The 27,435-nt window shown below is 39.8% G+C and overlaps 1 protein-coding gene across 1 annotated transcript; it reads left to right on the top strand.

The window, feature by feature from the left end:
- Positions 1 to 104: 104 nt before the first annotated feature.
- Positions 105 to 27,416, top strand: c1qtnf4 (C1q and TNF related 4). The gene is made up of 3 exons (XM_086143938.1): positions 105 to 236; positions 23,828 to 24,189; positions 24,794 to 27,416. The coding sequence occupies exons 2-3, from the start codon at positions 23,833 to 23,835 to the stop codon at positions 25,571 to 25,573; spliced, it is 1,137 nt and encodes a 378-aa protein (XP_086000064.1). The 5' UTR covers positions 105 to 236; positions 23,828 to 23,832; the 3' UTR covers positions 25,574 to 27,416.
- The last annotated feature ends 19 nt before the right edge of the window (positions 27,417 to 27,435 follow it).

Genomic DNA, 27,435 nt, shown 5'->3' with positions numbered 1-27,435 from the left:
AAGAGCCGCAGGTTGAATGAAGGAGGGGGAAGAGGCAGATGAAGGGGAAAAGACAATGTGCGACAAGGAAATAACAAGGCGGGTGAGAGCAGATTGAGGGAAGAGGGAGGGTGGAGAGAGAAAGAGAAAAAGAGGGAGAGAGAGGAAGGGGAGCTTTTTCCAAACAGCGCGGGCGAGAGTGAAGTTTCAGCTCCACGGGCTCACACTGCCAGGAGATACCGGACTAACACACACAGGTGAGACATTTTCCTGTTCATCTCTATTTAGTGCTTTTATGTTTTTTCTTTCCATTTGACATGATTCTGACAGTCAAGGTGTGGAGCTAAGCGCTCAACTTGGCTCAAGTTGGGGGGTTGGCATGCAGCGTAAAATACCGATGCAGTGTGTGTGTACGTGTGTGTGTGTGCGTGTGTGTGTGCGCGTGTGTGTGTGTGTTTGTGTGCATCGAGAGTAAAAAAATGTCCACATAAGCAACCAAGACAACGAGTCGAGAACATCTCTTTTTTTCCACTGTTGTTTCCTGGCGCAAGTGCCATGATCCGCGGGAAGCCCCTTAACACATTTCACAAGTGTCGCTGTAATTATGGATGGATTCCTTGAGTGGAAGCACCGTGGTGTGCGTGTGTGTGTGCGTGCGTGAGTGTGTGTGTGCGTGCGCGCGGGCCTGTGTGTTCAGCAGTCATGCCACGTTTGAGCAGCGTGCATTATTTATCTCCTCTGAAACGGCGATACCTCGGTAGGGGGAGGAATGTGTAGTGCATCCAGACTGTATCCATATCCTATGTGATCGCAATGCTGATAAAAAAAACAACATGCATTCTTTTTTTTTTTTCCTGCCGTGCTCCAGAGTGGGAGCAGCGGGGATGTCCACTGCTCCATCAGTCTGTCATGACCTGGAGCAGAGATGCAGGAGAACCCCAAGGCAACGGGAGGCTCTGATGTGAATAAGGCAGGGGTGATGAGATCGCTCTTATCATAAACGGGCCTCCACGCTGAGGAGGTGGGCTGCTTTTGTCTGTCGCTACAGTATCTAGAGCCCCATCTGTGTAACACACAGCTGCTGCGGGCTCCGCATTTATCATCTGACTCTGTGGGTGTGTAAAGCTCACCTTTTAAAGGGACGTGTATAGAGTTGTTTGTATGTCTTGAGGAAGCTCACGGGGCCAGTTTTTACTTTTATTGGAGTGAATGAAGCTCCTGATCTGCTACATCCTAAAGGTTTTTGTTTGGCGCACACGCACAGATATGCTGGTATGGTTCATTTCTACATTATATAATTTTGTGCAAACAATGACACTGCATAAACATTGCACTGGAAGGCACATACATTTTCTTGGACTGTGTGTGTGTGAGTGAGAGAGAGTAGTTCTGCAATTATTGCATTTAGAGCAGTTGTGAAAAACACTGGCGACCCAATTTTTCATGTATTATGTTTTTGTCTGAGATTATTTTAAAATACCCTGAAATCTGTTTCTCCAGTTTGTTTATTTGTTCAGAATTTTTCAGTACACCAAAGTCACACCCTTGCGGGTAGATTAAACAACCCCCCCACCCCCAACCCCCTATTGCCTGGATGTCTCTAATCACATCTATTTAATATGAATACTACATTTAATGCAGTTTGCTTTTTTTGCAGCATATTGACAGGATGGGCTTCATTTTATACTTATTGGTGTGAAATAAATCAGCTATCAGCTAAATCCACACATAAAAATGATCATAATTATAAAATATGTTTTAAAACCCCGCTTAGCCTTAGACCCTCAGTTTTCCCCATCCAATTTCTGCAAAAATGGCCATGGTAACATTGTCCTAGTGGGGGACCAAACGCTCCATGTGGCATGAAAACATAGTGGAACAAGCAAACACACAGTTGCAGATGTTTCAGGCCTCACCCGGGTCCCAGATAGACCAGCTGTACTAATTGCAGTTGAATTTTGGACCAACACAATGGAACGCTGTTATTTGTGTCTTGACGGTAATATGGTTTTAATGGCAAAGCCTGAGTGGGGGATAGCGCTCTTAAGCTTTTGTAGATGTGGAACCTCAAATATTCAGCTCATTATCTTTTCAGACAGTGACACTTTTATTCGTATTTGTACTTCTCTGCCATGTGAAAATGCAGTAAAATTGGAATTCTCTCTGAATTCTTGTCTCTCCAGATGCGCACTTTAACTTTTGTGTGTTTTTAAAAATTGACATTATGTGGCAATTTTTGCTCACAATTGGCTTAATACACTGTGAAATATTGTTTATATAACAATCATTTGTCTTTGGCCCATGTGACGTTTAGTAATCATGAGAAACAGAAAGATATAATTCTCAAACGAAGTACTGTTCTCCAGGAGACCATTCAATACAGACTACATATATTCTTATAGGAAGCTTTCTAGTTGTAACTACTAGTGAGGGCTAATCAACATCGCAGCAAACAACATTGCAAACTATTCAGAGATTTTAATTAAGCCCAAGTGGTGAAGCAGCTATAGTTGAAGGAAGAACATGAAAAGGGGTTCTAAAGTAAAAATTAAATCTTGATTCACCTGACGCACATGACTTGGATAGAAATACCATATTCCACCAATGCATGGAAATATGATGAAACACAAATGAGAGCTGTATGATATAGTTTCACTGCAAAGAAAATTGAAGACTGGTCCCTGGCCCTGAACCTGGATCAGAAATATATATTGTAGAGGAAATGTGTGAAATGTGAATTTGTTGCAGCAAATTAGTTTTTCATACAGTCTGCGCTGTGGTGTAATGAAAAGATAACCTTATAGGAGCTTTGGTGTCGTCAACTTTCGCTTCTTAAATACAATCTCCACACACAGAAACCATTCTAATCTGAATCGCCTGTAAAACTTTTACCCTGTGTGGCTGTCAGCATTTAAGTGCCCAGAGGCATATGGACCAGCAATGACAATTTTTACAGTTTTCTATGAATTTTTAATGTGAAAGTTCATTCTTTGTGTGTACCAGCTTTAATGCAAGCCAAACATTTTCAAATTCTCGGCTGTGAATCTTGAATCTTGTGAATGTTCTGATATTCTTATTTGAAAGTGATTACAAGCCAAGGATTTCACTGTCTGACCGTTCGCTGAACTCCTTGTGTGCGATGTCAGCTGTACATCCACATCGTGGATGTCTTGCTATCTTCTTTCTTCAGCCTTTCTTTTTATACTTCACATTTATTTTCCTTTTTTGACATTTTTACTGTTATGCTGCTATGACAACGGAATTTCTCCTATAGAGATCAATAAAGTTTATCTTATCTTAAAAAGAAATTCAGGGCACTTTGCTGCCAGTCCAATCACTTTATTTGAGTCTTGAAACTACATTGTGAATTCTTGTTGAAATCTTCTTGTCTTGGCAACTGGACTTGAATTTCTTCACTTGAAGATGTCTCACCTCTCATCCGAGAGGCTTCTTCAGTTCTAATGACCTGTGGGTAGTTTCCAAATGAGAGATGGTTGTTTTTCTCTTTTTGTCGCCCTAAGATTGAACTGAAGAAGCCTCTCAGTTGAGGGGTGAAACCTCTTCAAGTGAAGAGATTCAAGTCCAGTTGTCAAGAAGAGAAGATTTCGACAAGAATTCCCCTTGACCTGGATGACAGAACCTCCACAGACAAACTACATTGTGCTTCTCAAGAGGAAAAAGAAAAGAAATGTCAGAATGAGCGTAATGACCAATTACACATAAATGTGCTGCTGCAATGCTGAAGTAATCAAGGAGAAATAGCATACTTAATAAAAATCAGATTTAAAACTATTTTTAAGCGTCTAAATCTTTCAGATTTGGATCACTGTCAGGGAATAAACAACTCATGCTGAGAAACATGACAGTACTGCTGCAGAGCCGGCTTGCTGAGATATACAGGGTGTCATCATCTGATAATCCCTCTGTTGCTGTGGAAATCCATCTCCTGCAACATCTGAAAAATCACAGGCGGATAGAAGTTCATTCCTCCAAACCAAATCCCAAATCCTGTCCTCCTCACTTCCAAAACTAAATCCTACCTGGAAACTAAATCTCTTTCTAGTCAAGAGCGAATCCCACAGTGAATACATCTTCTACGGTGTTATGCGTCATGTGCAGTAGTTCAAGATGATGCGTCGGTGTATTTCTATTTTTGCCTTCTATTTCTTCGGTTTCCAGGATTACTGCAGTAGGCTGAGACTGAGAATGTGAATTGAGAGAGAAGGTGGTTTAATGATAAAGGAAAAAAAACCCGTACTGAAATAATTTAATGATATATCTGATTACAAAAGTAGAAGTCAACACTCACTTTGCAAATCAGTAATACCTCATTTGTTTTATTTTAGCCTTAAAACAAGCTAGTGTAACAATGATACAGGAGGAGGTCCAAAAAGATATATTTCAAGGAGTATAAAAATGTATTCAAAGTAAACCTTCATAACTGTCAGTAAACAGATTCAGCACTATAACTGTTACCTTTTTAAGCAGTCATCATGTTACCATTTAGCATTTTAAAAGATGTGCAGATGGTAGTTTGTGTGTTCATTTGATCTGAACGACGCCCCCCCACTCCCACACACACACACACACACACACACACACACTTATTTATGATAATATGTGGAGAAAGCGTCATGAAGGTGTGAGTTGAGACTACTATTTTCCGCGTTGTGTCTTCATGCCTATTACCAGTTGTTATTTTGATGGCTGTATACTGAAATAAGAGGTAACCAACCAGTGAAGTGAGACCTCAATAATACAGTTATTGCCTGGCTCCCGGTCACAGTGAGGATTCAAGCAGCTGAATCAGCTGCAGGCAAGACATGGTTGACTGACAGATTCCTATACAAAGGGTATTGCAGTCAAGACAAGGGGAAATAAAGGCATCAATGAAAGTTTTGAGATTGACAGGAATCTTACTAACTTTGCAATATATCTTTGGTGTTGAAGACTAGCATTGACAACATAATTGGCTGTGTTTATCAATATTTAGTGAGGAGTCAAAAATGGCACAAAGGTTTTTTTTTCCTGTGATTTTGTATTTTGTGACAGCACTGTAAGGGATTAGATCATACCTGTGGCACTGCTTCAGATACGGTTTTTGTATGTTTGCTTGTTTGTTTTGTAATTGAACCTGTGTGTGTATACCTTTTAAGAAGATCTTTATTTCATGTTGTGCACCCTGACAAAAATATATCACAGCAAATCATCAAAACAAACAGTTTGAAAAGGCTGTGGTAATTTATAAGTAATTGTGACATTTAAGATGTTTGCTGTTGTGGACTATAACAAAAATTGTTATTTTTGTTTGTCTGTCAATAATTAAAAAAATCAGTGTCCGGTGTCATATTCTATACTGAAGGTGGCTGATGCTAACAGACTCAATCAGCTCATCAGGAAGGCTGGTTCAATACAACCATAATATGAATATCATGTCCAGGAGTGACTATAATATAATTTTGGAGCCTTCTGGCTTAACAATTTCCTTTGGGATATATAAAGTTCTATTCTAAAAAATGGTGGCTGATTTCTGTAATATAAATCTATACTTAGACCACTTATTTGTTTAGCAGGCAAATTGTGTAGCAGGCATATAGTTATTGGACATAAAGAGTACAATTACAAGAATTACAATTTCAATATAGAGAATGTATCGGTCTATTCCACCTTGAATGCATTTCTGTATACATTGTTGAAAAACAATAGAATAGAATTATTCAAGTGTCTACAAAACCTTTTAATAGACACTGAAAATAATTCTATTCTCAGGAACATGATAATTTTGCCTGCCAGAATTATTTTCGATAAAGATTAAAACCAAGAAAATGCAGATCTAGACAACTAACTGTATGTTGTCATACACTCTGATTTATTCCCACGGACACGTTGCTTATGACTGACATTTGTATATTTGGTCCTGGTAATCTCACACATAATGAGCAGAGGCAGCCTGTCAGCCTGGCTCATGTATCATATGTCACTGGTGGATCAAAACCTGCTGAGTTTCCCTGGCAAGACACCCTTTCTGTCGCTCTTCCTCCCTCTCCCTTTGTCTCTCTTTTTCTGCTTTTCTGCGGTCATATCGGGTGTGTTGACAGGATTAAGAGAAGAGTCCCGCTGCTGCAGTTTTTCTTTGTACTCAGTCTGTGGCAAGAAATGGAAGATGTTTATGAGACGGATTTGAGCTCTAAGTAATGAATCTCTGTTGTCTCGCCTCACCTGGCTTACACCTTGAAATTAGCACAGGTTTCAATATTTTTCAGTCTTTGTGTTTTATTCTCTTTTGTCCTGGTCCTCTTTGCCATCCATCCGGTCCCCAGGCTGGTCCTCATGTCTCCAGTTGAGCAGGCAGCTGACAGTCTGGTGACAAGTGTTGAGGAGAAGTGGGGGTGGGAGAGGGAGGCACTAATGAAAGGGGTAGCAGCAGCAGGAGTCTGTCACTGCACCTCCAGATAACAGCTCCCCCAACTCTTTGATATCTGTCCCAAGTGACCAGGTTGCTCCATCCTCAGCTTGTAACGCTGATGTGGGGTAGGGGTGCTTGTTAGCCATCCCTCTTTTTCTTTTTTTTTTTCTCTACTGGACTTGTGGAGACAGAAGGCATAGAAGAGGAAGGAGGGCATTGGCAGACCTTGAGAAAAGAGGTGTGGAAAAAATTGGTGAATTCAAACAAATCTCTCAACATTGGGTTTGTACACTGGAATTTTGACTACTGTACATACAGAAATTGCAGCAGATATTAAAAAAGGAAAAAATAACAAGAAGATTATGAGGTTTCAATGAGAGCTGTTACATAAGATCTGCTTTAATACATTTCTATAAATGTAAGTGACAACTGGAACAAACACATGCCTGTATTTAAAATGCATGGCATAGAATAATATAGCTTTCCCATCTACCTGTCCTTGAAGATACAAATAAAATATACATAATAGATCTACTACAAGGAAAACAATAAGCTCCAGAAATCACAAATGACCTGCAAATATTATCACTTACAATCTATATGTACTAAGTGTAGAACTGCTCAAGCTCATAAAATATACAGTGGTGGATTGTAAAAAATGTTTCCAAGCTGAAATATAAAGCTTTGGACTTGATGCCCTGCCGTACATTTCAATTTAAATTTGTATTGATATCATTGGAGTTATGCAGAGAAGAACAATTAACAGTCTTCCATTTCCTATTTTTTCAGTTAATTAATGCTGATTCATCATGTGAATTTATACTTTTCGATGCTATTAATAATTCCAGCACCCTCTGCAACTTTTGTTAAGAACTGTACTTTATTAGACATCCTTTTCTATTCCTTTCGGCTTTTCCCTTCAGGGGTCGCCACAGCGAATCAAACTTCTCCATCTAACCCTATTCTCTGTATCCTCGTCTCTCACACCAACTAACTTCATATCCTCTCTCACTACGTCCATAAATCTTCTCTTTGGTCTTTCTTTAGACCTCCTGCCTGACAGCTCCAATTTCAGCATCCGTCTACCAATATATTCACTATCAATATATTCTTTTCATCTCTGTCACTGTCTCCAAACCATAAGATAAAATAAGATAAACTTTATTGATCCCCAACGGGGAAATTCCTTTGTCACAGCAGGGTAACGGTTATGATGTCAAAAAAAAATTAAAAAGTAAAATAAATATGAATATAGATATAAACAGAGATACGGAAGAAAGCAAGACATCCACGAACAGACAGCAGCAGCAACAACGATATCATCAGGGATAATAATGGACAACATAAAGGAACAGTGAGGGTGACAAATATACAACCAGAACTAAACAACAGTATATATAGAGTGACAATAGCAATGAATAAAATCAATAAACAAAATAGGCAGGATGTGTGCAGGCTGGGACCAACAAAGATAAGAAAGACAGCAAAGTTAGAGCATGACGTAAATGGGTAAGGTAGTGAGAGTATGAAAGACTGTGGAAGCAGCACGGATGTACTCTGGGCGGCCAGACTTGTGTGCCATCCAGGCTGCTATTGTACAGTCGGATGGCTAAGGGTAGAAAGGAGCGTCTGAAGCATTCAATCCTGCACCATGGTGGGATGAACTGTTGACTGAAGGAGCTGCACATCAGCCACAGCTCATCATGCAGGGAGTGGGAAGGATTGTCCAGGATAGCTCCCAGTTTGTCCGTCACCTTCCCTACTGCCACCTATTGAAGATGGTCCAGGTTCAGTCCCACTACTGAGGGGGCTTTTCTCACTATCTTATAGAGCCTATTGACCTCACAAGTCCTGGCACCGCCCCACCAGCCCACCATACTGAAGAAGAGTGCCCTGGCTACAATAGACCGGTAGAAGGTCTTAAGGAGCCCGCTACAGGCGTCAAACGACCTCAGTTTCCTCAGGAGGAACATCCGGCTCTGACCCTTCCTGTAGAGTGCATCAGTGGTGTGTGACCAGTCCAGTTTGTTGTTGTGGACTCCAAGGTACTTGAAGGAGTCCAATATCTCCACCTCTTCACCCTGGATGGTGATTGGTACCTGTCTCCTCAGATACTTCCGGAAATCCAGAACCACATCCTTAGTCTTGGAGATGTTGAGTAGGAGGTTGTTCTGGTTACTCCACTCAACAAATCTCACGATTAGACCCCCTCCTCGCTGTCATCGTTGATGCATCCAACAATGGATGGAAGAGTCATCGGAGAACTTCTAGAGGTGGCAGGAACCAAAGTTGTACTGGGGGTCAGAGTTGAAGTGGGTGAAGGGGAATGGAAACAGGACAGTACCTTGGGGAACTCCTGTGCTGCACACCACACCCTTAGAAACACAGCCACCCGAACATACTGCAGCTGTCCTGTGAGGTAGTCCAGGATCCAGGCAGTGAAGTTAGGGTGAAGTTGCATACTCAGCAGCTTGTCCTTGAGGACAGTGGGTTGGACACTGTGAAGTCAAAGAAGTCCACCCTCAAGGTGGATGGGGCCCTATGAGTGAGGAAGATGATGGCATCCTCCACACCCATGTGTTGCCTCTACACAAACCGCAGATAGTCAGCCTTTCAGGTGCTGAGGTACAAGCCTCTCAAACGACTTCATGACATGTGATGTTAGTGCCACTGGCCTGTAGTCATTGAGAGTACTTGGATGTCCCTTCTTGGGTACTGGGACAATGCAGGTCTTCCAGAGGTCAGGCACCTTCAGCAACCTTAGAGAGAGGTTGAAGAGCACACACCTTGAGGACCCTAAGGCTGATGTTGTCTGGCCCACCGACTTTCCTTCTGCACCTGGCTAGAGGTTAGGGTGCGGCCATAGTTTGGGGGGGTTGGATGGGAGTCTCTGTGTCAGCGTTCAGTGGAGTGATGTGGGAGGATACTGACCAAGGGGACTGCAGGTAGGTGGGTAAGGGGGGTGAGTAGCGGTTACGTGTATGTTAATGTTCCCATGAATTTAGTAGGGGGCTTGGGGGGCTGTCTATGGAAGCTCCCGGTGGGCAGCAGGGGGGTTAGGTGGTGACCATGTCTGTGCTTGGAGGGATGGGATGGTGTAGTGGAGCGTGGTTGTGTTTGCATTCGGGTTTGAGGAGATGGTGAGGCGGGTTGAGCAGGGGCTGTACTTGGAAGCTGCTGCTGGTGGGCAGGAGGAGGGGGATGGGGGGGTGGGCAAAGTGTTGATTGGGGGGGCAGAGCATAGAGAGGTGTGAGGAGGTGAGGAGGAGGGGAAGGGAGGCCAGAGCTCACTGGCATGTGAGCTATTGAAGAAAAGGTTTAGCTCCCCAGCAAAATCAGGGTCACCTTTGGCTCCAGGCATGGTTTTTCCCACAGCCTGTCATCTTCCTCAACTCCCTCCAAACCTCCTTGTTTTTTTTTTCAGTTTCCTCCTCAGCTCTGGACGGCCCTGAGGGTTTGGTGATCCTGAGCCATGAAGGCTTTCATCTTCTTGTTAAGAAGGCCTTTGATGTCCTTGTTGATCCATGCCATGTTGTTGTAAGCTATCACTGGTCTCATCATTCTCTTACACATAACATCTAATTTTGACTGATAGTCTTCTATCTCATAGTACCCCTGACACTTTTCTCTAACTTATGCTCTATCTCCCTGTAGTCCTGTCTGTTCTCTTCAGTCCCCTCAATGTCCCACTTCTTCTTTGCTAACTGCTCTCTCTGTGTACACCCCTGCACTTCCTCATTCCACCACCAAGCCTCCTCATCTACTTCCCTTCCAGATGACACACCAAGTACTCTCCTGCCTGTCTCCCTGATCATATTAGCTGTAGTTGTCCAATCATCTGGAAGCTCTGCCTGACCACCCTGAGTATTTCTCAACTCTTTCCTGAAAAACATACAACAGTCTTCCCTTTTCAGCTTCCGCCACTTTGTCCTCTGCCCTGCCTTTGTCCTCTTGATCTTCCTTGTCACCAGATCCATCCTACTAACCACCATCCTATGCTTTCCAGCTACACTCTCACCTACCTCTACTCTGCAGTCACCGATCGCCTTCAGATTACCTTTTCTATATGAGATGTAGTCAACCTGCATATTCCTACCGCCACTTTTATAATTACTCTTTTCTGGAAAAAAAAGTATTCACTACAGCCATTTCAATCCTTTTTGCAAAGGCTATCACCATCTGTCCTTCTGTGTTCTTATCCTGGATACCAAAACTGCCCATCACTTCTTTATCACCTCCATTGCCCGCACCAACATGTCCAGTGAAGTCTGCTCCAATTATCACTCATCTAATTCATTCCAGAACTTCTCGTCCTCCTCTTGCTCACATCCAACTTGCCACTAACAGCACTGAGCACTACACCTTCAGTTTCCAATTTTAGACTCATAAGTCTATCTGACATTCTTTTCACCTCCAGAACATTCCTCACAAACCCCTCCTTCAAGATAACCCCTACTCCATTTCTCTTCCTATCAGTACCATATTAGTACTTCTGGCCTTACTACCTTTCCACCTGGTCTCCTGAACACATAGTATATCCACCTTCCTTCTCTGCATCATGTCAACCAACTCTCTACCTTTTCCCTTCATCGTCCCAATATCCAAAGTCCCTACTCTCAGTCCAAGACTCTTGCTTTTCCTCTTCTGAACACACCTTCTTCCCCCCCTTCTTCAACCCACAGTAGCCCAATTTCCACTGACCTTCCTGATACAACCCTCTGTTTTGGGACCGGCTCAGGGTGGACTGGCCTTTGTGTCCCCTTGAGGTTGTATTTGGTGTTTGTTAGACATAGCTACATTAAAAATGTATAACAATATTATAATAGCGATGAGAAAGATATTTATTCTTTACTGATAAATAGCAGCAAAAAAGACCTTCATTGGTTCTACTAGCTTTATGGAGAACATTTTGAAAAAAAATTTCAACAAGGATTTTGAAAAAAGATTTGTATGACAAGTTGAATGCACTTTGGATTGAGTCCCATTGATTTGGATTTATATGATTGTGGTGCCAAAGCAGTTGTTTTATACTGGGTAACTGAGGGTTACTTGTTTTATTTCTGGTCCCTCCTGAGACACTTTTTTTCCAGAAGTGTCTTTGAGTTGGATGCTAAACCACCAATAAAAGCTTAATCAATGTACAATTGTGGAATAATCTGTTTACAAAGTTGGCACCTTGTATAATTCCTTCTGCCAACAGTATGTTGATGTGTGTGAGACAGTGTTGCAAAAGCACATTCAGTGGTTGATGGACTAGAAACCACTATGTAAATTTACCCCATTTACAATACAAACATATGAATAGCAGGGCTCATTATAAAAGAAACACTGGTAGTATCTATTAAAACAATGATATACATATTTGCTCTTCCCATCTTGTTTCATCAAAACCGTATCAGTTGCCATATTTATCCTCTGTTATTGCACCCTATTCTAAAAACAAAAAATGCATCCAATAGAAATATATAATCTACGTGCTATTGAGAACATAGAGGGTATTTCAATCAGATCCTGTGTGATCCCCTGCAAACAACTCATAAGATACATGTTGGCCTCTGTCCATCTGATTACAAGTGTTGAATACTTAAGTCGAGAGATATTGCTTTAAAAATTGATATTTTATTCTAACAAAGGTAAAGCAAATAATGTTTGCATTCATTCCTTTGTGTCTGGCCTACTAAAGACTCTAAGGACTACTTTTGCTGATAATGGGCAGCAGTCATAACACTAGACTGCGCACTATGATGTCCATCCACAGTTGAAATTCACAGTTTGATATTGACTTCTAGTTAGGGGTGTGAACTTTTATACCACCCAAGGAAGTCTTGTGCTTTCATTTTGCTCTGCCAGCAGGATGGAGGACAACTCAGCCTGCTTCAGAGCGTCGGCAAAATCCTCTAGCCCTCATGGAAAACAGAAGGGGTGATCGTACTATGACGTGCAGGCAAATGTACGTGACAGAAATAAATTCTCAGTTTCTTTCATCAAAACTGAAGGAAGAGAAAGTAAGAGCCAAGGGGTTTAGGTTGTTTGTCACTGTTTAGTTTTTTTAATCAATAAGATGTTTTGAGTTGGAAGTTTTAATTGCGCTCCCACTGATTGGTGTGCTTGAAATTGAAATTTGAAACCTAGTAAATTTCATAAGTCTTATAGCATATTAGAAAAATTTCTACTTTTATGTCAATCTTGATGTAGATTGCTCAGTGTGGAATAAAAATGTATGCTTAATAAAGTCTCAGTTCTGTCTCTACTTTGGTATAAATGTTTTGTGTTCTCTTCTGGAAGGACTCAAGTTTTAAGACAAAGAAAACAATGTTAGTGTTACTTTACTTTTTAAATTCCATACTTTCATACATCTGTCTGGATGTTGACTCAGTTGGGGAAGTCAGTTATCATTTTAACATTGTATTAATTATTTAATTGCAAATCTCTTAGAAGCATCTCTGTCCTTATTATGGAATTGATGTGTTATTAAATAAAGGGACACTGAGGTGAAATCTTCTACGAAGACACAAACATAAGGAGTCTGGATTTTATTCCTTGATAGTCATGAATTTTCAATGCAGCCTCAGGGGGGCACAGGCCAGTATCTCTCTGAGCCGGTCCCAAGCCCAGATAAATGCAGAGGGTTGCATCAGGATGATCTGGAAAGGAGAGGAATGAAAGTTAGCTGCAGCAGAGTGGAGATCAAGAAGTTGGAAGGTTTCAAGTACTTGGGGTTAACAGTCCAGAGCAACGGAGAGTGTTGAAAAGAGGTAAAGAAACAGGTTCAAGTAGGTTGGAATGGGTGGAAAAAAGTGTCAGGGGTACTATGTGATAGAAGACAATCAGCCAGAATGAATGGAAAGCTGTGCAAGACAGTGGTGAGATCAGCGATGCTGCATGGCATAGAAACAGTAACAATGACGAAAAGACAGGAGGCAGAGCGAGAGGTCGCAGAGATGAAGGTGTTGAGGTTCTCTTTGGGGATGGATCAGGAATGAGTCTATCAGAGGAAAAGCACATGTTATATTTTTTTGAGAGAAGGTCAGAGAAGCCAGACTAAGATGCTTCAGTCATGTACGGAGGAGGGATAGTGAATATACCTGTATTGGTAGATGGACGCTTGAATTGGAGCTGCCAGGCAGGAGGTCTAAAGGATGACCAAAGAGACGATTTATGAACATAGTGAGAGAGGATATGAAGGTAGTTGGTGCAAGAGAGGACACAGATAATAGGGTTAGATGGAGAAGGTTGATTCTCTGTGGCGACCCCTGAAGGGAAAAACCAAAAGGAGAAGATAGTCATGAAGTTATCATTCAACCATTTTAATTGATTGGTTTTGCATTAAGATTGTAGACATTGTATACATATTCTATTTTTAGACCAAAATTGTAAGATACACCAGCTAGTCATTCTTTCATGTAAAACTGGACTTAATCTCCATGCATGTTTCTTTAAGACATCTATTTCCCTGTTCACAAATGTTCACAGGAGATTGTCATAATTAATTCTTTCGTGCACTCTACATGGACAATGACTGTGTCCTGCTTTTAGAAAATTATAGGTTTCCAGCTATGTGCTGCTTTTCTTGGTTAACAGTGAAACACATGTTTCATGCTATGACAAGAGGGGTTAACATATGTATCAAAGTGGATGAATGCAGTTTAAATGTAGCCACAACAGTTTTTTTTTTCCTGTCAAATAAAATAATTATACCTTTTTTAATAACAAAGAAGAGTTTCAACTTTGGTTAAGAATTTACTTATGTGAATGAAATATAATTATGAAATGATAAAAGTAATACTTTCCTGATGTGAGATGCAAAATCTGTGTGCACTTTTGACATGGGTTGGTTTTCATATTTTAGTCAGCTTTGTTTCAGCATATGCATTGTGTGGAAAAACATCAGAGATCCCATTTTTATGAATGAGGTTTTGCCGTTGTATTGCAGCGTTGGGCACTGCTATGGATATCGAAAAATAAATACACATGTGACTGCGGCAAGATTTTATTTGTTAATTCAGAATCAGCTCTGTCTTTCCCACCACCTAGTATCACATTATTGTAACCTCTTAGTTTCCAAGGTCACCAGGAAGAACTCTTTGCATCAGTTTACATCAGTCTCACTAAAATATAAAGATGGCGGAAAGTGTATTCACCAACTATTCAGAATTGTTTCCAATGTAAAATTCACATTTCACTTATATTGCAATCATTTTTTTAACAAATGCAAGAGACAATAGTGCCCAAAGCATAAGCAAATGTAACATTACATTTCCCTGTTATTCATCAAATGTATGTTACAACTAAGTATAAAGGCCTGGGAAACAGCCCAGCGTCTAAACAGTGTTTAGTGACATTTGGCAGCATCTGCTACATTGTCACCTATAGACAAAGAAAGTATTATTATTATCAATATAGTTAGAAGATAGGACTGAATGCAACCTACCTTATAGAAGGTAGAATTACACCTTTTAAGGTGTGCCTTAATTTGATACAAAATATTAGGGCAATCAAATCATGATATTCCTTTGTGTATAGCTGAGGTGATATATTGCAGTATTTAAATGGAGATACAGAAAAAGTAAACACGTGAACAGTGCACAATAATTGTTCTTTTGATACACTGGCCTCTGTGAAAGCAGGCAGCTGTGCTTGGCATCACAATAGAAGAATGGTTCTCTGTGAAGCTTTGATCGAATGAGGGGGCTAAAGAGTAACTGAGAGGTGGGGGGTTTGGAGAAAGTGAAAGTGAAAGCGAGAGTGTGACATGTCCAGGGACATAGAAAATAAAACTGCCTTTAATTATGGAACACACAGATCTACTCCTCATACAGATTTTTGTTTGTATTTTCCAACAAATAGCCCCATGTTGTAATTTAATTTTTTAATAATACTCCCTCATCCTATATCGCAATATCCACATCTCATTTACACAAAGCATGTTAATTCCCTGCTTTGTATAATGTGGTCTCATGGGATTTTGCTTAAATAGGTATTTAACTCAGTTTAATCCTCACAGAATTCTCTTGGGAAGAGACTGTGTCATTTTATCGCCAACATCTTGTCAGCTATAGAGGCTGTTGAAACATAATTCAACCCTGAACTATAATGACGCTTAACTATGTGCTAACAATACATTCATAGCCTGTAAGATTATAGGTTGAAAAGACAAATTAAAAGTATCTAGGAGTAAATTCATTAAATTAGACAGTCAGGGTTAGACTAATAGCGCAGTTAGGGTCGTTGGAATTAAAACTCGAGTTTTGCCACAGCATATGAAAATCAGATGCTGTCTTTACTTTTCCTAAAAAGCCCATATTTAATTTCCCCTTCCAGACCTGTCTGGCCCCTCTCGCCCGCAGTTTTCTCAGGGAGCTTCAGGCCTGATACAAGGACTGGCCAAGTGCTCCTGTACTACCGCTACATAGGGTATAGCCTGGGGGGATTCTCCTTAAGGCAAGGTATCTGATGTAGCTAAAGTGACCTGAATGACCTTTGTTTATTTAACATACACAAAAACAATTTAAATCTCAACTGAAGCAAACTACACTATTTGGTAAATGGTTTGAGGCTAAACTTTACATTAAGTTTGAGTTTGAGTACATTAAGTTCTTATTGTTCTTATTAAAGTGAACAGTCAACCTGACACTGTCCTGTTCTTCCAGTCTCATTGACTTCTTTGAATATTCTCAATATGACAGTGCAGCAAAACCAAAACAATGATAGGATGAAGACAGATGACCTTTGATGTTTAAACTGGAAGAATTTTGGGTCACCTTTGGAATAATGTGACAATATGGAATCCAAAAAAGTATGCCTGAGATATTATACAAATTAATTATTAAATCAGAATGTGGTCTTCTTTTTCATCATGTCATCTCTTCTTGCCTTCATTTCCTCTCCCTCCTCCTGTTTTTCTTGCCTTAATCATCAGTTATTGATCTGCCTCCAGATCTCTATTTTTAGACATATAGCAGATCTCAGGAAGAGCCACAACCTGCCAGATGGACCACAGCTAATACAGGGATGTGGTCCTTAATTTGATGGCAATGCGATTAAAGACCTGAATTAAGATGAACCTTGTAAAATAATAAACCTAGCTATGTTCAGAGCGTTCATGGATGCTCTGCTCATGATGCTGTGCAAATGAGCTATATAGCATTTAATTGACACTTGCGAATTATAAATTGTAATACAGCTTTAGTACATGTGAAAAATCGGTAATTTCATCATTTTTAAGTTCATAAATGACTGACAGGATGAGGCCTATTTAGAAATTCTTGAAAGGCTGCATTTTTGTAAACAAAGGCGGTTCAAATGACAGTTTTCCAATGGTATAACAAATAAATAAGCAATTGCATATGTAGTCTTTGGAGACCCTGATGACTAAGGATGTATTTTATAGATTAAGTGCTGATATAACAAGATGAAAGTGATTGCTTATTGAAGTGATGGATCTACTGTGGAAGAAGAAATGACCTGCATATGAAAGAACCTGACATATAGCTAAGGGAGAGTGCATCAGCATTTCTTTCATGACCTTGAGGGGGGAAAAAAAGAAAAAATATGGATTCCCAAAAGCCCATCAGCCCCTTGCAGCCAGTCATGCTCTGTTTCTTCAGGCATCACTCAGCTTAGCTGTTTGGAGTCACTCGTCCATGCAGACAGCGACTGCTAGCAGGAGATCAGTTTGCCTCAGGTGACCCTGCCAGTATCGGCGTCCTGGAGAGCAACTCTGACAAGGCAGCTCAGGAACCGTCATCTTTCTGTGGGCATTTCAACTTTTGAGTGGTGCTTTCAGATGAAGTGAAACAGCAACAAAACAAAAATGGAAAGGTTATAAAGTGAAATGATCGAAAAATGTAACGGGATGTGATTTTGAGACCAAATTGCAGCAAGACAACCACAGGATCTTTCTTTCACTTTTTTATGGGTTGACAGTGCAAGCAGATATGAATAGACAACTTGTGTAGTTAAAACAGGTAAGGAGTGTATTACCAAGCGAGCCAAAAGTCCAAGCAACTGAATTTATAAGAGGAGCAGACAAAAAGGGTGAGTAAGGGACAGAAAGGATTAAAATTATTGCTGGATGTACCATGAATGCTGGAAAGTCTGATATCACAGGGAAGAAAACTATAACAGGAATGGTGCTGAGAAAGATGACCACCTTGCAAATGGATGAATGTGAGGCTTGTGTTACAGTGGTCCTGAGCGGCTTCAGGTGAGTGCAACTAGGTGATTGACGGCAGGTGTGTGAAGCAAGTAATGAAGACGACGCAGCGGCAAAGCACAGAATACTGGTTATAATATCCAAAGACTGACAGAACAGCATTTGGAAACTCATAATGTTCCCAAGGAGGCTGTGTGGGGTCTTTTTTTTCTGGGCATGTTCTGTTGTTCCCTTATTGTCTCCTACCATAACAGGCAATGACTCACACACACTGCAGAGAACTTCTTTTAATCATTAAAATCTCATTTTAAGTTGGGAAAAAATAACTCTTTCTATAATAATTTCTACAATCTTTCTACAATAATTAATTAAACTTTGCACAATCAATGACATGGCATGTCTTTATCTTTTTGTTTACATTGATAATTTAGATCCAGATATTGCATCAGCAAGCACTGGCTTCTATTAAGTAAACGGGATTGGTTGTCAATCAATTGCAGGGGCTCATATATTGACAATACACTGTTAACTCACTAATTCGGGGCAATTTTCTCAATTTTTGTGCTGGGGGGGTCGAAACGCTAACCACTGCACCACCATGCCGCCCCCTGTTGGTTCAATCTGACTCTTCAATTGGAAAGCATTGTGCTGTGATTCTTCTGTAAGAATGTAAAGCAGTTCAGTTGGACAACTTGTCAGTGGTGTTGCATCAGTCTTGCAAAAACTGGTGTTCTTCTCAGCCTTGGCTTCGTGTCACAGCGTACCTCACGTGGTTCAGTTGGTGGCACCACACAGAAAAGCTTGGCCCTATTTGAAATGAATAGAAGCGTCTCACATTCAAAATGAATAGAAGCCTTTCATTACTGAGAGGTCAGAAGTGAGATCTGACACGAAACGTAAATACATTTACTTGAAAGTCTGTATATTTTTGTTTTATGGGTCAATTCACTATGACCTCTTGGTGAGTAAGATGCTATTTTCTATGTGGACCATGAAATAATATAAGAAGTGATGAAACAAGACAGTTATTTTTTTAGGACTTTACATAAGATGTTTGTCACAACTGAGCAGCTGAGGCAAGACTCAAATATAGTGATTCCCAGAGTAATTGATGACCCTGGGTTTTACTTTTGATTGCATTTGAATCACTGCCTGCCCAACAAATCATATTTCCCTTGAGCATCAAAAAGATGCTGCAGACTCCTTACACTGAATTCCTTATATATACAGCAGACCACCTTGAGCTATACAAATTACAAATGGCCATCCAGCCTCATCTCCTTTATCTTCTTGTCGTAGCAACTTGACTTGAATTTCTCCACTTGAAGCTGTTTCACCCCTCATCCAAGAGGCTTCTTCAGTTCTAATGACCTGTGGGGAGTTTCCAAATGAGAGATGGTTGTTTGTCTCTCTTTGTCGCCCTATATTTGACTGGTGACAAGTCCAGGGCCTATCTTGCCTCTCGCCCAACAACAGGTAGCATAGGCTCCTGCATCCCTCATGACCCTAAGGTAGATGATAAATGGATGGAAGCATTTTTACTTTCCTAGAGCTATATCACTGGTAAAATATTGAAATCTGAATTGTTCTATTGGCTGTCCAAACTACTCAAAATATCGTATTGCTTAGCAAGTCAAGGTATGTATCTGATCGGAACTGGCCATGTGTGTTGATGTTATCAGCACATCTGTACTGTGACTAATTCCACCAGCCCAACTTTGTCAGTTCAAGACACTTGAAAATTGAAATTCTTCATTAGACTCTTACAAAATATTACAGGAGTCATTGCAAAGACAGCTCTCCTCTTCAAGTGCATTGTGGATAGGAGTTAAATATTCCCACTGATAAATGCTTATCATGATGCACGTCCAGAGACGGCATTGGGTTCACACTTGTAATGGTCGGTTGGCATCATAATGTGATTCACAAACATTGCTTCACAGCTTCTCTAACATCTTGTCATTTGCATGCATGCGTAGGCTCTCATACTGACATAAATCTAACACTGCCACAAATTACTGCCGCCCTTCCCTCCACCCACCCACCTTCTTCTTATACATTCTTGACGTATACTCATGTTTGTTGTAGAAAAATCTGTCTGCTGAATTGTCTTGATGCCTGTTTGTTTTCTGCTTTTTGTTACATTTTTTCAAGATCCCCCTTAACAACTGTTTAAACTGTGTTGTTAATCCAGTCACACAATCAGATGCTCCATTTACAGAATTTCAGGCTCCATATGAAGATGTGATCCCAATACAGGCCATTCCACTATCAAAATACACTCAAATACAACAAATCTGAAACTATATAGTAACATAGAACTACCTTTTAACTTTGGAACTGCATATGATTCAAGAAAGTCGCTAATTATTCAGATTTTAAAATGCAATGCAAAGTGACTTTTTTTTTCTCCCCAACTATCATGGACTAATTTTGCCCAACTGTTTTTTATTCTGCTCTGTTCTGTTCCCCGACTCTGCCTAGCTCCCACGGGTACTCATTATGGAAGAGGTCTGTTTGATCTATTCTTTCTCCGCTGTTTGAACCTGAAGCATCTCTCTCTCTCCAAGGAGTATAGTCTGTCAACATGGCTAGTTAAAACTCCTGCCATTACACAGACAAACAAACACAATTTCTTAGTGCACGTCACTATTATGTGAACAAGCCTAACTGCTGAATTATCACCTTTTTTTTTTTTTTTTCTTTGACTTTGTGTGAAATTTCGTGCAAATAGTACAAAAAAAAAAATGGTTGCCTCATCAAAAAAATTATGATCCTTGCAAAGCCAGTGGTGCGGCATTTTCGTGTCCGGTACTGGTTGAATTTCTCTCCCTGCTCAATGATAAATATGTGACGCTGAGTCTCAATAACAATTGACAGCTCTAATAAGAATGTTCCCAAAAAGATCAATTAAGTAGACAAATACACAAGATCACTTCACTCTCCCACTAAATAGCTCCCAGGCCTTAGCGCCCTGCCAAATTTGAGGAACGATAACATTTGTTTATGAAAATCATCAACATAAAAAAGGATTTAACATATGAGTTGATGTACTTTATGATTTGATGAGGATTTATTTAAGAATGAAGAGGGTTATGCCATAATCTAGTGTGGTAGTGTAATTATAAGTCATGGTAATTGCAGTACACACATGTATTAATTATGATAATTGTCTTCTCTAACTATAAGTAATTTTGTCTCAAATTAGTATTTTTCTTTTGTTTTATGTTCGGAATTCAAGTGGCTTTACAGAGACCTTATCTCGCGTTATCCATCAAGATAGATCACCAGAGATCACCAAAAGGGTCTTGTTACTTATTTTCCATTCTGCTGAAATCAATTTTTCATGTATTCAATTTCATAACCAATTGCAAAACATTTTCACGTTTGTTTAGAAAAAAATATGCATTGGTTACATCAGGGATTTATTTGTTTGAAAGTCCATTATCTCCTCTTTCAATGTGATTTCATTGATTTCATCCATGACTGTGACCGACTCCAATCAATTTCCGGGTCAAATGCCATCGGGGGTTGACGGTTCTTAGCATAATGGGGTTACCTAAAGAGTTTTGATGCAAATGGACTCTTCAGCAGTCAGTAAAATGGAAGAAGGCTCCTGGGTGAATATTTTCATCTTGAAAAATGGATAAAAGCAGTTCTTTAACAACCTACTACTTGAAGTTTTTATGCGACGCGCAGGTAATTCAACAACTTTATCATTTGCATTTCAAGTGTAAATTTTTCCCTATTTTCATGGGAAATACTGAACGACTTTTGAATTGGAACCCAATGAATTTAACTCAAACGCAAGTGTTTCTCTTGGACCAAAACCTAAGTTTAGATCAAAATCATGCGGTTTGTTTTTAAACAGAAGCCATAATTTTGAGGATGTATTATCCATGCACTGAGGGAAGTAAGAAAGTGGATACTGGGTGCATTAGTATATTTCATTGCATCTTATCTGCCCTTTAATTTTTGTGCGTTGAGGTTGCAGTCAGTTTTTGAAAGCATGTCTGATCAGTTTTTTCAAATAAAAAGAGGCAATCGGACAAACAAAATAGTTTCCTCCACCTTAATGTTCTGGAGTGGTGTGTGCAAACCTCCATAAAAACATACAAAACTAGAGTTAGCTGTATTTGTGTAATTTTTCCGAAAAAGAAGACAACAAACATTTGGTTTGTACCCATTCAATGCAAAAGTCCCTGAATCAAAAGCATTTGGTATCATAATTTTGAGCATCATGGACATGAATAAAATCATGACGTCAGAATATTTAGCTGAAACAATACTAAGGGCTGATAATATAACAGCAGACCATACTCCTGTTTTCCTATAAAGGATATTTATGACAAGTACCACTATGAATTTCTTGGGCTTTAATTTTGAGTTTCCATGTGACTCATTGTCTAAATTAGATTAATCTTGTTTAAGAGTTCAATAACAAGTCTTTATAACGTAAAATGATGGACGTTGTTGAAATTCTACATTCCTCTGATATTGTCTTTTTTAACTTTTCTTAGGATTGCTTTAATATTAGATATCTACTGGCATTTGGAGAAATTAGATTTTTGTTATTTTCAGTTTAAATCAGTCCACTCCTTTAGAATAAAACTATATACTCAGTTAAGTAAGTTAAGACTTTGAGTTCCTTTGAATATTCTGCATACTTTCTGTAAAATATCTTGTTCAAAGGTTATTCTATTGTGATGTAGGATGATCAAGTGCAGTGTTCAGAACACAAACAATTTATTTTTTCTGTTCATAATCCATTCTGTCTTTTTGTTTGGAGAAGCTTTGAAAGTGCTGTCAGTGCTCCACCTGTGTGTTTCTGCTTCCTGTTAGTTCATTAGAGGAGGACAATGAGACAATGAGTGTGCTTGTCTCCTCCAATAAAAGACAAATTAATATATTTTCTACAGAGAGGGATCTGCCTGAATTAGTCACACTCAACACACAGACACGTAGAGAGAGCGAGAGAGGGAGAGAGAGAGACAGTCACTGTGATGAGCAGATGGAAGTTTTCTTCTTTTTATATCAGTATTGTATCTCTATTTTGGGGGTGTTTGTGATTCATACATTTGCACATAAAATGTTTTTGTCTTTCAATCCACATTTTTCTCTAATGATCCCATTATTCTTGTAGAGCTGAGAAGTATTATTGAAACCACCTTGCTGTATACTTGTAACAGTACGCTCTGTGCTGTGATCACCTAGGTTACCTCTGATTTAAGGGAGCATATAAGGATAATTTGTGTCCCTTTTCATATCCTGAAAATAAATTGTAATAAACTCTTTGATTATTTTTTTTAAGTTTGCTACTTTTTTGTTTATCAGATGTTTTAGCTCAATTATCACACTGATCAAGCACAGCTTTAGGCTGCAGTCAGGAACAAAACTCTTTGTGATGTTTGATCCACAATGATAAATTATTATTGACATGTAAAAAATATGATGAGAAATAGGAGTCTCTATTTGTTTAAAAGTAAGTTGCTTTTTAATGACGCTGCCGCTAATTGTGTTTTAAATGAGTGTCTGCAAATTTAAAATTTTGTTTTAGTAATTTGATCTCACTTGGAATAATTGAAGGAACCAACGGTCTAGAAAAAAAACTTGCTTTAATGATTCATGTGTGACATGTTTTTGTTCAATCTAAAGTCCTAACCATACACAAAAGTAGACTGTTTCTCCTGCAATTAAAGGACTTTTTTAAAAACCTTTTAATCTAATTTTAAATCCTCTTAAATCATTCAGTAAAGGTGGATTCCTTTAATTTTCTTGCAGATTTTTAATAATTTTTTATCTACCTTTTAAAGGTGATGTGATACTAATGGTTGATATAAGTGTTAACGAAATAATGTAATACCAATAAAATTATAAATGATATGATGCTTATGATAACGAAGTCAGATTTGTCATATTTTTATTCTGTTTATATCTGTCTAAATGTGCAATAATGAGAAAATAGACAAATTTTGAAAAGATTTAAACATTTTCCAATGACCAGATGTCAGTGGAGCTAGAACTACAGAGAAAGGGAATGAGGGACTCAGAGGTTTGTACACCTGTCAGCTCCCTCTGTGTTTATTCCTCAAATATTCTGGCACAAATTTTCTGGCTTATTGTGATTCCTACCTATCTCACTGGTAATGTAGGTGCATTTTTTATTTGGATATGCAGGTGTGGTGTACCAAAATGAAGCCTAATTTCACAGGTTCTGATGCCTAAAAAAGAAATCTCCAGTTACAGACAGAATAAGGGCTAATTTCTTTTGCTCCATCTTATTACAGATACGATGCTGCTCCCAGCGGGCATGCTGACTGGCCTGCTGTGCCTGAGCCTTGCAAGTAGCGCATTAGGTTTGGCTCGACTGCAGGATGATGTGGAGTTACGCTCAGCTTTCTCGGTTGCTCGCACCACCAGCATGGAAGGCGGGCCCAAGATGACTGTCACATTTGACACGGTCTACGTAAATATCGGAGGGGATTTTGACCCCAAGGCTGGCCTGTTTCGTTGTCGCATCCCCGGGGCCTACTACTTCTCTTTCACCGTGGGGAAGTTCCCACACAAAGATCTGTCCGTGATGCTAATGAAGAACAGAAATGAGGTGCAGGCCATAGTCTACGAGGAGAATGCAGGAGAGGAGCGGAAGGTAGGTCACCCCTCTGAGTTTACACACATACTTTTCTGCATTCTGGATGTTTCTGGATGTTTACAGTTGCACAACTTAGATACACTGCAACACAAATTGGCAAAAGTGCCTTGGACCATAATCTATCAAAGGATGATTATTTAATCCTACCAAATCAAATAATGTCTGAACTTTGCTGCAATTTTCGGTTTTAAAACTTGACTTTAAGTCAATTCAGTCTCATATCAGTCAAAATAAATTACCTTGCTTTCCCAAATATTGTGTCACAAATCCCAAAAAGGCAATTTTCGGGGATTACTCAGCCGTGCGGGGTCTGCCACTCTTTCCACAACCCTCAAAGTTCCAGCAAGAATAAATTTTCAAAACATGGGTTTCTTTTCAATCAAAACTAAAATAATAGATTGATGAATTGAATGGTATTGAAATTAAAAAGACTTTCCATTACAATGAGGAGAGAACACCCACTTCTCGTGTATAGAAAGCTACGTGAGGCAGATGATCAGATTGGGCTCTTTGTTCTGCTGTGTCAAGATATCTTGACACAGCAGAATATATGAATATACGAATATATATATGACCCTGCTACCCTTCCTCCAAACCGTAGGTGCAGAGCCAGAGCGTGATGTTGCAACTGGAGTTCGGTGACACCGTCTGGCTCCGCCTTCATGGCGACCCTCGCTATGCTCTGTACAGCAACACTGGACACTACACCACCTTCAACGGTTACCTTATCTACCCGGACATCTATAGCTACCAGATACACCCACAGCATCCTGCCTATGATTCCCAGCACCCTCAGCAGGAAAACATACCCGTGTGGGATGGCAACCAGGCCGGGGAGCATGCCAGGGTTCGCTCGAGGGACACAGTGGACGAGAAGGTACAGCAAAACCAGGAGGCTTTGCAGGAAGATGAGGAGGACCAGCGATCTGCTTTCTCAGTGGGACGCACCCAAAGCATTGTCGGAGTAAACCAAGTAGGCCTGCCACAGCACCAGCCGATCAGCTTTGACACTGCTTTCGTCAACATCGGAGATGACTTCAATGTCACCCAGGGTGTGTTCACTTGCCGCGTTCCCGGAGCCTACTATTTTTCCTTCAACGTGGGCAAGCTGCCCCAGAAGACATTGTCCGTTAAGTTAATGAAGAACCACCTAGAAGTGCAGGCGATGATCTATGACGACAGCCAGGGGGAGAAAGCTCTACAGAGTCAGAGCCTGATGTTGTCATTGAAGCCAGGAGACACAGTCTGGCTTTACTCCCACCAGAGAGATGGCTTCGGGGCTTATAGCAACCATGCAAAATACATCACTTTCACAGGGTTCCTGGTTTACCCAGACTTCCCCGCTACAACCAGCCAATCATATGCTGATAAAAAGCCCTAAATGCAGCATCCAGACCTGAGACTGAGTATTGTAGATGGAATTCATACAAAGTGGAAGAGACTGCATAAGGCAAGGGGCAGGTCTTTTTCAAACATTGTTGTGGATCCCAGCAGACACAAGTTGCCACTGTCCTGTGGACACAAAATCTGGATCTGAACCTTAGAAATACTAATTGAAAGTTATTACGTTGTATAAAGTTGCAATTTTAAGTTATCTTTATTTTACAGTTATCATACTGTCTGTCTCAAATGTTGTCTTGTTATTGTATTTTAGTAAAATCCCCTGAAATCAACAAAAGAGATTTACAAGAAATGTATAAAGTAGTGCTTTAATAAGAACTTTATTAGAAAATAATAATACTCAGTGAATTATGTTTTGTTTTTTGTGTTTTTTTTCTTAAATCTTTACCTCCTTTTTTAAGTGGTTAGAGATTACTTGTGGTTAGATGGCTGTCAAAGGTTAAGCAACCATTTAAATTAAAATCCCACGTAACTACGAATAGGTCCAGTTAATGCATTTGCGGTACTTAAAAAAGAAACGAGTCAGGCTTTAGTTGGAGTTTTAGTGGTCCCCTAAAAACTGTCTCAGCACTCCCAGGGCTTCATCCGGGCTGGAGAATGAATGTTGCTTTGTTGTCATCAATGCTTCCTCTTCATATGAATTCCCTTGCAATGACCTTGGACTGTATACGGAACGTCAGTGAAACTCTCTTGATTTCCAGCCAATGGCTTTCCAGGACTCCTCTTGTTGAAACATTGGAACTCGAATGAACGGATCGAAAATGCACTCATGATTCTCACCTCTGTTTCAGCTGAACTGTCATTCAAGCAAGCATGACCCCTTCACTGCACCAGGAGTTGGCGCTCATACACTCCTGACATTGACATTAATGACATCGCATTTTAAGCTTTACTGTGTCTACGGTAAGTGCGCCATGATCAAGCTTTTTATTACTGCATGATTGCACTGCGGACCAAGAAGCCACAAGTATTTTCTGGTGTTCCTGTGGGAGAGGAAATTTAGCCTGCCATTAGACCTAAACATTGTGTCCCATCACTGTTTGAATTTGAAATGAAGCAGCACAAAAATTGCTCTTTTAAATCTGTAAGATATGTTTTATTAACTCAAATCTTCTTTACTTTTCTCTGACATGAAAGAGAAGAGATAATGATTTCTTTTTAAGGAAAATATTCCTTGAAGTGCTTTTGTTTTCCAATTCCTGGTGTTCCTGCTTTTATGTGAAAAGTCTGCATAGTCTCTTAATGTCTTCACATGTATGAGGAATATAATACAACTGTAGGGAATTGTTTAGATTTTTTTTTTTACTGTATTAGTGTGTTGTAAAATGTTTCTTGAGAGTTCAGAGCAATGGCAGAGGACAACAGGACGAATCACCAATTCTGGAACATATGCATCCATCCTGTACACTCTAAGCACTCACTGTTTCTTGGCCTGCGGCATCAGAACTATAATTTGATATCTAATTTGAGCAGCATTTAATTCATTTCCTAAGTTGGTGACCACTGTGGGGAAAATTGAAATTTCTTCTACCAGCTATAATAACATGCATGTCTTTTTCATTCCACTCAGCCGGGAGAAAAACGATCCTACTGAAATAGTGACGAACCTTGACTTCATGAAATTACGTTCCCTGCTGGGGAGGCATCATGTGGAATGATGCGTCAATTTGATTGAACGTCAAGGCAGCGTATGTTTGAAGATTGAAGATGCAATATAAATTGCTCGTCCTTCAACCTGCCCAGTTCACCCCTTGTCAAGTCAAAATAGATCTTTTATGAGTAATGTTAGAAGGAGCTAAATTGTGTCCCAAAAAAACAAAGAATCTGATTTTATTCAGAAAA

The sequence above is a fragment of the Fistularia commersonii genome, chromosome 3, assembly GCF_037954325.1.
Source record: "Fistularia commersonii isolate RoL2024-O1a breed Wild chromosome 3, RoL_Fcom_v1.0, whole genome shotgun sequence".
Classification (NCBI taxonomy): Eukaryota; Metazoa; Chordata; class Actinopteri; order Syngnathiformes; family Fistulariidae; genus Fistularia; species Fistularia commersonii.
Note: the sequence above shows the minus strand (reverse complement) of the source record. Positions and strands in the feature narration are given on the sequence as shown.